At 39.3% G+C, this 14,972-nt stretch overlaps 1 protein-coding gene across 4 annotated transcripts in view; it reads left to right on the top strand.

The window, feature by feature from the left end:
* The first annotated feature begins 2,827 nt into the window (after positions 1-2,827).
* The window catches only part of LOC147148127 (septin-7-like), a 60,880-nt gene continuing 48,735 nt past the window's right edge, over positions 2,828-14,972 (top strand). Inside the window, exons 1-2 of one of the 4 annotated variants that reach the window (XM_086027265.1) lie at positions 2,828-3,144; positions 5,768-5,864. In XM_086027265.1, coding sequence (XP_085883391.1) covers positions 3,106-3,144; positions 5,768-5,864 — 136 coding nt within the window. In that variant the 5' untranslated portion in view covers positions 2,828-3,105. Of the gene's footprint in view, positions 3,145-5,113; positions 5,287-5,764; positions 5,865-14,972 lie in introns of those variants that run through there. The other 3 variants (XM_086027264.1, XM_086027267.1, XM_086027266.1) reach the window with 3 other exon arrangements.

Below are 14,972 nucleotides of genomic sequence, written 5' to 3'. Positions count from 1 at the left end.
GATATCTGCTGTGCTTCTAAAGTTTTTAAAAAAAAAGTTCTATATGCTGATGATACAACTTTGTACTGCTCTGGAAAAAAGCTTGAGCAGCTTCTGGAGACTGTGGAAAAAGAATTAAATGTATTAAAAAACTTGTTTGGCACTAATAAATTATCTCTGAATTTAAACAAAACAAAGTATATTATTTTTAGTACCAAACAAGTTAAACAACAAATCAAAATTATCGTTAATTCTATTGAAATAGAAAGAGTATATGAAACTAAATTTCTTGGAGTTACTACACATGAAAAATTATGTTGGAAACCACACACAGAAAATATTAAAAGAAACATTTCAAAAACTATAGGTATGCTTTATAAAACCAAGGATATCCTAAATAAGGCATCTTTATATATATTATTTTGCTGATTATTACTGCCACTACTGAATTTAAAACAGCACAAATAATGTATAAACCCTACAATAATCAACTTTGCCACAGTATCCAGAAGCTGTTCAAAATCAGAGAAGGTTGTTATAGGCTAAGGGTTACAAGTGTCATACAACTGTTGTGAATCATTTTCAGTATTTAAAAAGAGGTTTAGAAATATAGTATTACAAAAATATATAAATCAAGTATAGACACAGGATATGAAAGTCATCATCTTCCAAACCGCTTATCCTATACAGGGTCGTGGGGAGTTGCTGGAGCCTATCCCAGCCATCAATGGGCGAAGGCAGACTACACCCCGAACTGGTCGCCAGCCAGTCGCAGGGCACACATAGACACTGTCACTGAGCGGGAATCGATCCCACGCTGCCCGCACACAACTCAGGCGTGTGTCCCACTACACTATCAGGGACTCAGGATATGAAAGTGAATCTCTTAATTTACTGTCTTTAGTTTTTGGTTTATGAATATGATTATCTATAGATGTGTATAATAGGGGCATGTCTGTTTATATTTATACTTTTGTTTTTTGTTTCTATTTATAGCGCTTTACTTTGTATATATGTAAAATAAGCGTTTTTAGTTTAGTTTATATATGGGTTATGCTCGGGTATATGTGTGTATGTATTTATGAATAAACCACCTTCATATTAATAGAACATGATTTACAATACTTTATAGTGAACAAGGGGTAGGACTCGACAAGTTTTTTACTTCTTCCTACTCCCCTTGAACATATAAATTTTACTGAATTAAGATAAATTCTGATCCTTTATTTTGATTTTGTTGTTGTTGTTGTTGTTTTCTTTGTGTCTTTCATGTTGTGTTTATATGTTCAGTAAATCAATCAATCAATTAATTTGATTTGAATAAAGTCTAACCGATGTACACATCCGAATAAAGTAAATCCAAAGGATTTTTTTGGTGCAGTAGGAAAAAAAAAGTTACCTGTCAGATTTAAATGCTATCAACAAATATTGAAAGCGTACATTAGGCCAATATATAGTACACACCATATTGTATACTGTTAATCTCTATTAATTATTTTAAGACCCCTTTTGCGGCATAAAACTAAAAACGTTGATGTACTGATTAGCCATCATCATCAAGTCCGTCAGTGATACCAATCAGCCAGAAGAGGACAGCAGAGGGAAGTATTTGAGAGAGGGAGCGTCGTCGTCTGGCCTTATTTGAAATATTTTTTATGTTTCAGTTATTGGGCATTGCATTCGAATCTATAGGCCTACTATCTTTTCAATTTAAAGAGTTAATAGAAACGAATGTAATTATATCTGAGGTGATTTCATGCCATCGTTTCAACATAGTGGATACAGGAAATTAAAAAATCAAATTTAAAAAAGCACGAAAGAGAAGACATTGGTATAAGAAGCACAATGCAAAAATATAAACCGAAATAATGCATAAACTATCCAATCTACCCAATGTCCCGGTTGCATATACACAGTAAATTTCGTACGGTATATTATACTTAAAAAAGACTAGTCCCAAACTGGTCCCAGTCTACACAGATAAATTTGATACTGTATTAAAATATTAACTCAGCCAGTACTCGTGGCAAAAAATGGGATTGAGAGTCATGCTTTATGTGGGCCACCAAAGAAAAGTATTAATTGTTTCCATGTCATGTTAATTGCTAGTTTGATTTGTTCTTTTCATTTTTGGGGGGGACAGAGAAGCTGTTCTGAAATTGCTGTTTCCTTCACGTTCAACAGACAACTGTCTTTTTCCCCCACCAAATCCTGTGAAAACATTAAACTGAACAAATTGTCTAAACATTTGCGTGCAACAATTTGCCATGACTTCTAATTAACGATGAAGTGACTGCATCCTATTATATCCATCCATTCATATGCTTGTTTATTTGTGTATTTATGTATTTATCTTACAGTTAAACCAGCCCTGAGGGGGAATCCATATGGAACGCGAGGAAGTAGCGTTTGCTACTCCAAAACCGTTCACTGATGTAGATTTACTACGACTTCCTGTGACTAAATTCACACAATACAGGAAGTTTGCTGCAGTTGTTGTTTTCAGAGCAAGAGCTTAGAGTCTCAAATGCGTTACGATAATCGAATCACGGTCAATGTTACTTGTATTGTTTGATCGAAAAAAGACGCTACTGTTTTCTAATATTGAATGCGGAACTATAATCAGACATAGTCGTTCCTGCGTGCAAATGAAATCACAATTTTACTAGGGTAAATTTGTACATTCTTTTTTTACTATCAAATCAAACCTCAAAATGTAGCTTGATATTAGATCATTTCATTAAAGCATAACACGATAGACACAATATTCGTGTTTGCGCTCTAGAGAGCCATGTTGACGTCGAAGTCAAATTTTATCCTGAAGTTGCTAGACGGAAACAGTACTGAGTAAAATCAGGGTAAACCAGTAGTGGACCAAATCAGTCAAGCGTATTTTCTTCTCTGAGTCTCGTCTGTTGGTACTGACAGGATTGTTGATTGGTGGTCATATGTAATCTATTTGTTGTTTAGATTGACGTGTGGTTGTTTAGTTTATTTTCAAGAAAGCACACTTTGGGGCGGTGAAAAAGACCCGCGCATTTCTTATCATTCCGTCATTCTCTTGGACGCTTGTCGGTTTATGCCTCGGTGACTGTCCATTGCAAGCTGGGCGGTGACAGCATTACAATGATCGAGCGACCAGAAACTGCGGTTCCCAGCATTGCTGTAAGTCCATTTTTCTTCGAATTTGCCACTAAGATTGTTGTATGCTTGAGGGGAAAAATGAACAACTGTAGTTACCCAGTTCCCCCTTCTCAAAGACTCGATTCTCTCATCCAAACCTTGTTTCTCACGTTAGCCCGTTAGCTTAGTTCCCTCATGCACTTAAAGTGCTTTGAGAATCGGGAGCTTGAAGCGTATTTACTCATCCGTTCAAACGGCACGTTCTTGAAACCTACGCCACACAATTTGACATTGTTTCGCTGTACTTATGCCTTCAGAAATCATCACTCGTGAGAAAATGAATGTATAATGGCATATAGAACGGATTACTATACAATTAATGTATTATTGAAAAAATAAAATTGGTGTAGAGGATGTATGGATGGATGGATGTTATTGGGAGGTTAGTTTTTATTCATGTCGTAACAATTTGCTTTCAGTGTAGCAGAAATCAGGACTAGAATCACAGCTCCAAATAAACTGCTTCGTGCGTTTTCACATAGACATGGACTGGCACGGTAGGAAAATGTGCAATGCAAATGACAATTCCAGGAAGACGTTGTACTACCCTGCTCCTTTATTAAAATGCTATTTAAGAATTTGCACAGTAAAATATTAAAAGCTGTTGAGGCAAATTGAACAGTGGGACGTCCAGCATCACTAGCAGGATTCGGCTGCGTTGGTGTGACGTCATGTGTCTAATGTAGTGAACCAAGCAGCTACTATTGCCAGAATGTAGACTGGGGGAAGGGTTCACATGAACAGTATGGGTGATCTTTCCAGCCTTTTTATCACTCTGTCATCTCCTCTTCAATGTTTTCCCTCTGGTGTACTACATTACTAAGGGAATATAAAGCCAACACCCCAACTTTGCTGCCATATTTAAGTAAAATGCTTTTCCCCTCACACCTGTTCTTCTCTTCTGTATGCTAGCACATGTTTGTGTATGTATGCATGTTTTCATTAACATTTAAGTGAAGCTTTGTTGCAAGCCACTTTCGCACTTTATTCACTTGGGGAAATGATCACTCCAGTGCAATATGTTATATTATGTGAGCTGTGCGTGGAGGCGAGTAGACCATCAAAAATGGCCCATATTATGTAATGCTGTGTAACACATAGTCTCCCTCCTTTACCACCCACACTCACAACTTGAGTGAAGCCAAATTTGAGATCAAGATCAAATATGGAAGTGGTTAAGTGCTTCAGGCAAGATTATTGGAGCTGCTATAGGATATTGACAAGGCAGATGGATTGTGTCCTGTTTGAATGCAGTCCCGCCTGTCCATAATGGATGTTGTTGGATGGCATTGGATGTTGATATCTAGCGTAGAGTAAATTTACTGGATGTCACACTTTTGTTTTAGCATGCGTTGTATGGCTGTGCTGAAAATTTCAAAGAAAAAGACACAAGTCCTTAACATGTTTTGCCAGCTGTGCATGAGCTTTAGGTGCAGTGATGGAAAATGTAAGGTGAAAATCATACCAATTTCAAGTACGTCGCCCGACTCTGAATCATACATGAGAGAAGCTTAATTTTAAGTGACTATAATAGGAGAGAGTGGGTTGATGAGAGATCAAAGCAACCGTTTGCAGCTAGAGCAAACTCTTTTGATGGCAACATGAAAGTAACAGCCTTTGACTTGAATGTCTTTAATGTCCAAACAATTATTGCATTACTATTGTGAGGATATTCAAATACTGTCAGTCAGCTCATATAACCTCGCAGAGACACAAGCGCATCTCACTGGTCTTGTTGCAATCATTTCTAATCAGTGTTTTATTTGTCATCATTTTTTCATTTGATTGCATATTATGAAACTTTGTTTATCATGTGAGTGCAGAACAGCATTTTTCCATTCACACTATGCGTGGCAGAGCCTGAAAGGTTGCTCAAAGGCAGGCCACCCGCCAATCAATTGTTTTTGCCCCTCGTAGCGTGTAGGACAGTTTGGCAGGCGGTGTGATGGGTGCAGCAGGGGGTTATTTGCAAGTACAATGTTAGATAGGCAGTCATAGGGAAGAGAAGCGGAACTTAGAGAGTCATAGGGAAGAGAAGCGGAACTGGGCAATACCTCACTGATCGGACAGATCGCAGCCGCTGTTGACCTGAGATCTTAACATCCCATGGAGATGATTCAAAATGTAGGATATTTGCACGATGCCATGTTAATGTTGCATGAGCTTTTACTCCTCTGTATGTATAGGTCCGAAATTGTGAATCTTTTTGTCACTACTGATTTCCTTCTCTTCATCTTCGTTGCATCAGCAACCTTTAATCTTGCTTCTGCCAGGTCTGTCCATTCACCTCCCTCCTCTGTGCAATTGCAGTTGCCCTTTAGTTCAAAACAGCACTGTTTCTGACACAGCAATTCTAATTGCAGGTTCATTCCAAACAGGTTTATTTTGACTCGTTACATCTGTGAACAGCTCCAGTTGTAAGCGTTTGTCGACACATATGTCTAAGTAACTGTTTCCTTGCATCAGTAATGGCTTCTTAATACTTTGACAAAGCCGCATTTTGTTAATACTTAATGGCAAAGTAAAGACTTTTCACATGTAACTTATTCATGCACTGAATAGCTTCCATTAAATCAACGTTTTTGTGTGCTCTGTGTATCAGCAGCGGAACCTGGAGGGCTACGTGGGCTTCGCAAATCTTCCCAACCAGGTGTATCGGAAATCCGTTAAAAGAGGCTTTGAGTTTACATTAATGGTTGTTGGTAAGTAAGAGACATTCTACACCTGTATCTGCTACTCTCAGCATGCTTTTAAGGTGTGTGTTGCTAGGTCACAAGTTGAAAGAATTCAAAGTATTTGAGGCATCCAATACACTCATCTGATCAAGGTGAGGAGCTGACAGTTTAAAAATGGTTTCTGGCCCGGTAAATCACAGGGGGTAAGCGTCTGTCACAGTTGGCCAATGTCGGATTGGTCTAGATGCCCAATTTTTACTGTGTTTCTGCAAGAGCCACATCATACATATGGGTACACGTAAACTGCCGCTGTCCTGTCCCCTCACTCCCTCGCTCTCTTTTGCATGTTTTGATGAACCCCCCTTCATTGAATAGCTTTGCCGCTTGTACTGTGTTCGAATCAACTTGATAGAGCTTCATAAATTTTGGGAACAACTATGTCTACTTCTTTGCCTAAAACTTTCACAGAGCATTGTGCTTGCAAAGTTTGGAAAATTCCTGGTTGATGTTTGCGCGGATGGAATTGAAGTACCACTGAAGATTTGAAATCTTGAAATGCTCAAATGATGCCTAACATATAAAGAATAATGACCCTGCTGATACCCCCCTAGAATAGACCAGTGTATGTGCTCACAGAACAGGGATTTTCCCGCGTTCAAAATTGCGAGGCAGCCACCTCCACTGCTAATTGTGTGCCCGCCTCCATCCCTCTGGCTGATTGATATTGCTTAACACAGCGCAATTGATGTCCTTCTGCAACAGCGACATATTTTAACTGCAGTTGCAGCTACTATGGAGGTGCTATAAGGCCTGGACAACAGGCGTATTGCGAAACGCATGCAGCTCTTTGCTCAGTTTCATGCCCTTTAAAGCCCTTTTCGCTCTGAACTTGCAGCGCGCCGTTGTCAACCCCATTCATTGTGTATGTGGTGTATATGGCGGACCTATTTACAGGTGACGGCATGAGGACAATAGAGAAAGCCTTGATGAATAAAGTTCATTTACTGTAATAACACTGAATGATACACCTTGTCTCCTCTTGATTTTCCTTTTTAAAATGAGCAGAGACTGGATTTTCTTTTGTTACAAAGAAAGATACATTTTGTAAACCACTGGGAAAATCCCCACTTTTTACTTGCTGGTCGGCTGCTATGTCAGCCCTTCCAAATGTGGACGCGCTGTTGCGCGTATGATAAAGGGCTTGTCCGAACACGGCGATTGAACAGATTACATTCGACAAGCGAGGTACCAGCTACGTGAATCTCACGCATGTACTTTGATGCTAATGAGATGGAGGGAAAAAAACGTTGAGTAGTGTTGCCTACCAAGTTCACTTTTAAAATGGGGGGTCAAAAAAAAATTACAACATAACAAAAATATTTATGTGAAGTTCAACACAGGATGTTTTAACACAGTTTTTGTTGAATGTAATGGCAATCCCACAAAAAAAATTAAAAATATGTGCGCCCATATGTATAATGTGGCTCTTTGCTGTAACACTTAAAAGCGGAAATCAACCCAAACATATTTTTTTCAAGAATATGTTCCCAGTAGGCACACTAGTTGAAACACGGCATTCTGATTAGTTTTGCGTTTGTGCAATATAAGTTAAGCAGCAAAATGCACTTTTTTAGCCATCTCTGGGGGCGGCCATTTTGCCTTCTGTCGACTGAAAATGACACCACAACCAGGGATGGGGATTTCGACTAATTTGCTCGCCGACTAGTCTCAAATTTTATTTGCGACTAGTCGACTAGTTTATAAGCAAGAAAACTTGAAAATTAATTTCCTATTGAATTCAGAGTTTAAAATGCAAATGTTTTGTGTATTTACAGTAGGGGCAATAGGGTCAGAATGGTACCACCTCTCCCTCAGTTTGAGCCAGGAAAACCCCTGCAGAATATGCTTGTTTCTTTGTGTTTTTGTGCTACTCTTGCTGGTACACCTGCAGGACCAGCATAAAAACACAGCAAAAACATTTTATTTCAGTAGGGTCGCCGTTACAAAAACTGTGTTAAAAGGTCCTGTGTTCATCTTCACATTTTCATCTTCATGCTCACATTTTGAGAGTGAACGTGCTCAGCAACACGTGCTCAGTGGGCTTTCCCTCCATGTCGTTTGTGTCAAAGTACATGTGCATGAGATGCACATGCACATGGTAACTAATAACTCACTTCCCGAATGTAATCCATTCCGTTGCCCTGTTCGAACAAGCCCTTTATCACATGCGCAACAGCGCACTTCCAAACCATATTTGGAAGTGCTGACGTAGCAGCCGACCCAGAAGTGAAAAGTGAGCCTTTCCACTGGCTTAGATGAGAAATCAGCACCTCAATAAGACGTCTCTTTCATTGTTAATACAGTAAATTCACTTTATTTATCAAGGCTTCCTCCATTGTCCTCAAGCCATTACTTGTAAATAAATCAGCCAAAATAGCAGTAAGGATCGCAGGTCTTGATGTTCAGTTCAGATTTTATTTTTAAAAATCCGATTTTTTTTTTGTGTGTGTGTGTGTGTGTGTGTGTATAAATGTTCATATTAGATTATAAATGCAACCTCGATCTCTCTCGTGTTGTAAACACATGCATCTCCAAAGTGACCCGCATGCGAGAAGAGACGTCGTTATTCACGATGCAGTGTTTACGTTAGTAAATGTGGGCCAGCGTGTCGGGGCATTTCTACAGTGGAGCGATTCGGTAGGAGGTAGAAATACAGTATTTGTGGGAAATGATGAGGCGATCCTTTTCAATTTCATTTTATGGAGACATCACGAAAGATGATGTCACATTATAACCGGAAAAAATGAATCGATCTGAACCGTGGCTCAATTACCACTATCATCATAAATGTCCACTTTATGCTTCATATTTGAAATGGAATTAAATTCAAGTCAAATATGCCAGCACATTCCCTCCTCATTTGGGCTGAGGATGACGTCAATGTCAGATATATGCAACTTGGCGGTTCAGACTGCGGTCACATTGCAAAAAATCTGATATGTATCCGATTTAGGACCACATATGAAAGTGGACCAGGTCGCATTTGAAAAAATCAGAATTGAGCCGTTCAGACTGTCATTAAGAAAATCATATACAGGTTGCTTATGGGAAAAAAATCCGATCTGGGTCGCATTTTCCTGCAGTGTGAACCTAGCCTATGTCTCTCGCCAACTCCTCTCCAATTGGAAAAGCTTTCTGATGTCACGATGGCGCTGCTCTAAAATAAAATGTTTTAATCAAGGTGATTTGCCGTCATGGCAGACATCTGAGCTGTTCAGCCCCGCCCAGCAACGCTCCGTTCAATGGTGCCGCCCCTCACCACATACACAATGAATGGGGTTGACAAAGGCGCGCTGCAAGTTCACAGTAAAAACGGCTTTAAGAGCCGCGTGAACCCAGGCAAAGAGCCGCATGCGGCTCGTGAACCGCAGGTTGGCTAGGCTTGCTATACCTGTATTCTATATCATTATTTTGATGAAGGTTGGGTATTGGCAGGGGTGCACATAATTTCTTTCATGCGGTACTCACATGAGTTCAGAATATAATCAAAGTAGACAAAATAGTCACATGCAGGCTTCACTCAAACAATTAGTTCCTAAACTGAAACAACTCAGGAATTTGGCTTCTTGTTTTGTGCATCTTGTGCATTTGTCAACGAGAAAAAAGTAACACATCATACATAACACATTTTGGAATACATATGCCTCGTTCGAACATTGTCATTAAAAGCAGTACGCGAGCGGAAAACTCCCTTGTTAGACTCAACATCGACACAGGACTGACATCCGAGCTCCATTTAACACTTGTAAAACTTAAACAGGATAATAGGCCTTCTTTTAGGAAACTTTCGATGTGACAATACACTCTATGGTGGAGCTACGTCTGTGAAGTATTTGCGTCTCGGTAGCACGTAGCTAGCGAGGCTCGAAGTGGGCGAGCAGAAGGCGTAATCCGGTGTCTTCCACCACCGAGAATGGTTGGTTATCAAGTCCGATAAATTTCATTATTTTCTTGGTTATTTGCATTGCCTTTTGCCTGCGTTAGCTGCCTTTTCATTGTTGCTGCTGCTTCAATGCAGTGAACCTCGTAAACTCACCATAGTCTTCCAATTGCTTGTTCTTCAAATGTCGGATTAAGTTGGTTGTGTTGAAACTTGTGGACATGCTCCCCCCGTGAGGTATCTTTTCATGGCATATATATTACAAGACGCAAACTACACACAGCACACCGCATTAGCTGCGGGTGATCGGATTCTTTGATAGGCAATAAAAGGCTTTGATCGAATATGCCGATCACGTCAATTTTCACGAAAATCGGCCGATCATTATCATTGCCCGATCCATCGGAGCATCCCTAGAATGAGGATGTGAGAGCCAATCCTTGTCATGGGATGTCATCAATTCTGTCATCAATTTTGTCATCATAAAGTAATATCTCAATTTCTGTCAACATAAAGATTTAATGCACTTGCAGTAGTAGTAGCATGGCAGACAATTTATATATATAGTGTGCTGGTAGTCACGGAAGCAAACAGCTTTTGACTGTGCTCATAGTCTAAGTACATGTTATCCACCTGCTGTACTGAATGACATTACTCACTTTGTTGGATTACAAAACCTTCAATACAAGAAGACAAAAAAGGAACTTTGAGTCCGTGTGAGTAATTCAAAGAAATTCAAATCATGGATAAGAAGATGCGCTACTATGGACGAGTACGAACTACCTTCGACTACCAACATTGAAGCTAATGGTAAAACAGAATTTCTGCCATTACAGAGGAGTTTCACCCATACTAAATAAAACAAGTGAAATTAAAACTTGGTCTGTTGTCGCAGACAAGTTGTTGTGGATAGTGTGGGCATCTATTTGTTGTATAGCTCTTAGCAATGAAGTGGGATGTGTTTTGGATCTCTATTCTCATAGGTTTGACTTCCCTTGACCGAATGGATCCTGTTTGTGGCTTCTCTTCCACATGGACTTGGGTGTGTTTCTTCTCAGAGTATTTGGATGCCACCCTTGCATGCCGAAGCTGATCCACATTTCACAATTGACAAACAGTAACAGTACACAGTGGACAGTTTGAAAAAAAAAAATGATCACTGACTCGCAAATCGGCAAAATGTCTTTATCTTGATAGAATTGCATTCACCTTGGCATTTTTGTCTAAAATATTTAAAATGATCATGCTGTCTGCTGTGTTACATTCCATTATAGTTGTATTATTAACAACTCCAATGTCATGAAGTCTAAAATGTGCAAACATAATTCAGCTATACACGCATACGTATGCATGCACGCACACACTTAGATACAGTACTTACTTCTGTCACTACACTATGCTATTTGTTGTTATTTTTACGCTACCTTTGGTCCGTGAGGCATATGATACACATTGATGCATCTTCATGATTGTACCTGATTGTCCCAATTTTGAAAAATGTTCATAAAAAAAGACCTATTTCATCTGTAACAAATGAGAACAGGGGTGACTGTGATAAGTTGAGAGTGGGACAAATTGAACCACCCCGTGTTTCTAAGAAACCATAAAAAACATTGAACATATGACTGAATGTTTAGGAGGAAGACTATTTTGTGGAACCCATTAAGATGAGACCCACATGGTAGAATTCGTTAAATCTCTGTGGCCCAAAAAAATTAATTCACTCATGGAATTAAATTTACTCTATCATTATGTTCATGATGATTGTGTAAATACCAAAGTACATCGGTTTAAATTTGCCTCATATATAAGCGAGGATATCTCTGAGCTGCAAAATTGGGTGCTAAAGAGAGCACAAAAGTGCACCATATTAGCTGTGGTGGATAATATATTAAATATGGTAGCCGTGGCTAAGGTGAACAATATGGGCATCTAATTTCTTAGCAAAAGAAACTTATAGCAACTATATATAGTGTATAGCAACTAGGGGTGTGTATCTCTCCATTCTCCTATCTCGTTACACCGGGTGTAATACGATTCAAGGACGATACATTTTCAAGTGGAATGATTTGATTTAGCTTCTATTTAGCGCAATTACGATTTGCTTCAATATGATATGATATGATTAATATGAAAGAACTTGTCAGTACTGCAAATCAAAGACATGTATCAAAGATTAAACCGAAAGAAGGGCTCGACACTGCGATCATTGTGCTCACAAATGCGGCCAACTTCTCAGTGTGTGCTGGTAAAAATTTATTACGGACCCACAAGCGCGAGTGCAGGGTTGAATGCTTGGAGGGGAAATCCACAGCAAAAGCACTCCAACTCTGTCTGTGTGTCAGACTGCTCGCACAAGGCGGAAGCCCGTCTGTGACGCGTCATGTTAAATAGTTAATAATAAATATCCAAGTATGGATGTGTACTTGCCACATTAACGGCCATTTAACTTAACTGCAATCACTAGCTTAAAACGCGGAGACTGATTTATTGTATGTGTGTGTGGGGGGGGGGGGGGGTGTAGGTGTGTGTGTGATTATCATTATCATTATCATTGTGGGACATTTCTCCCACACAAGCGTCAACTGGGGGATGTTTACAGGGATTTGGGGGTGAGATTACCCTAGTAATCATTAGAATAATGGCTAGGATAATCAATTCGAAAAAGATTTGTTACTCGTCACAGCCCTACTATGACGATTAAAAAGACCACCCCGATATAGTTACCAAGCATTCTCATGCATATTTTATCGCCTATCTAAAGTTAACGGATAAAAAAATGTGTCACTGATTGACTGTCAATTGGTAGTTAAGGGTCTTGCTCCCGGCTTAAATTTCAAAAGACTGAAGGGAAACAAGGAGGCAGCCACCAAGTTGCATGGGGAAAGAAACAATGAAATCAAGCTGCTTTGGTTAAGTTGGTCACACCCTGAAATGGAATTCCGTCACAAACTGTTCCAATGATGTTTTATTTTCTTCAGTCCTCTCTTTTCCGTGTTTCTTCCACTATCCAACTCTTCTTCCTCTCACTTTGCTGTTATATAAGGAGGGGAAGCTGCTTCCTGCTTCTTTGTCTATCTGGCAGCTATGACAGAAAATCCTGGAGAGCTTTGTGAGTTCCATTGCCAATGCACAGATCAGAGTAACAAGACCTTACTATTAGGGATGTCACAATATCCAAATGTCACTAATATCACAATATGAACCTCAAGGTACGATAATTATCAGGATGAGGTACCTTGGCGCTGTATAAAAAAATATAAAAAGCTCACGGTACTGTATAAAAGCTCACAATGTTGTAAAAATAAAAAGACGCTCATATTAAAAAGAACATCACAATATTCTGTTTTTATACGTAATAACAGTATTCACAAAGAAATAGGCTTGGCCAGTCATGAGCTCCTATTGGCGATTAGCATGGGTCTTGAACACAGATGCCATAAAATTAAACTGCACTACTAAATAACTACCAGAGGGTGCTGGAACTGCACAAATGGAAAACAATTTGGGCTTTTAAACAGATTTGCAGCTATTAATATCGTGACATGATGACGACAATATATTGTGGCAATTTTGATATCGCGATATTGCAAATATTGTGACATCCATACTTACTATACTTCATGTACTGTTTTTGCGTTTCTTGATTGCCTCAAGAAACTCAGAATGGAATTTAAGATTGCGTCTAATTTCATTAATAACTGGATTAGTTAAATAAACATTTTAAAAATGTTTTTATATGCAGTATTATCCTCACTCTAGATGTCAAAAAGTTTGCGTTGCTCCCAGTGTTTTTTGGGGGGGTTTTCTCCCGTAGGAGACGGCCAAAATAGCTCTTTGAGTACTGTATTTTCCGGACTATAAGTCACATTCTTTTTTTCATAGTTTGGCCGGGGGTGCGACTTATACTCCGGAGCGATTTATGTGTGAAATTATTAACAAATATCGTATCACTTTCCTTTTCAAGGTCAGCAAACAATACACCAAACAACCACCGGAGGGCGTTCTTAGGCTGCATATAAACCTGCATTACATATTGACTTTACAACGGGCAGAATAACCTGTAGTAAAGAAACATAAACGCTATTTTAACGCTTAACGCTATCAAAATGCATGGATAATTTAAACAGTTAAATCCTAATATTTTGTTAAATAATTAATGTATAGTAGCATTATAAAAAGGCAATTTGACTATCAATACATCTACTTGCCGTGCCTGTGGTCTTACACACACGTACGGTGCGGAGACAACAGAGATAATTACGACCGAATACATAAATACTTTTGGAGACTTGGAAACATTCTACATGGTCGACGATAAATAAAAGACTTATTTAATCGATCTACGACCATTTTGGTGAGTTTAAAGTTATTTTACCTTGTAGTGTTGTCCACATTAATTTAGAGAATTTACACTGGCTGAAGCGGGTAGTATAGACCAAATGATTCCGCACCAAGGCGGAATTAAACTTTGGTTCCCCGAAGTCTTTCTGACATACCTGTTGTAAATTCCTCATTAGTGCTTCGTTTATACAGGCATTGGTTTACTGTTTAACTTGTGTGTTTTACACCAGACATGTTTGCGGGCAGCCAATGGGTCCTTTCTTTACGTTGATTTATGTCGGGCATATTGTTGGACATCTAAGGGGTCCTAACGATAGACGTTTGGAGTCTGTTAGCCGTTAGCGGCAGATGCGCGCCGTCTTCGTGGCCGTGTACGAGCCGGGATTGAGCGAGTTTTTGAGCTCTGTGGAATGGATTGGAGTGCTACTGAAGCCACGTTGTTCCCTATCACTGTGTCCGGTCACGCTCTTTGATTCGAGTGACTGTTTGGATGAGGCGCTCCGGTTAATCCCCCCAAATTCACATACAGTCCGAACTTTCTTGTAATTCTACATGTGTGAATGTAAGATAAATGTTACCATCGTAGCTCAGTGGAAATGTGGACTAAGCGCACGATTTTATTATTTTGATTTATATGGACACATTTATCAGCGTTACGCGACGGAGGCAACTTGGCTTCCGGGTGGTGGAAGGGGGGGTGTTGTGCAATGTAACGTAAGCATACCGTTCAGCCTGTTGTTGTCTCCATTTTTATTTTAAATTTCAATTTTAAATGGCATGTCTGTTCTTGGTGTTGGATTTTATAAAATAAAATTCCTTTAAAATGCGACTTATACTCCAGTGCAACTTAT

The sequence above is a fragment of the Filicampus tigris genome, chromosome 4 (assembly GCF_054856515.1).
Source record: "Filicampus tigris isolate MCC_2025a chromosome 4, RoL_Ftig_1.0, whole genome shotgun sequence".
Taxonomy (NCBI): domain Eukaryota; kingdom Metazoa; phylum Chordata; class Actinopteri; order Syngnathiformes; family Syngnathidae; genus Filicampus; species Filicampus tigris.
The sequence above is the reverse complement of the archived record's forward strand: the minus strand, read 5'-3'. Positions and strand labels throughout refer to the sequence as shown.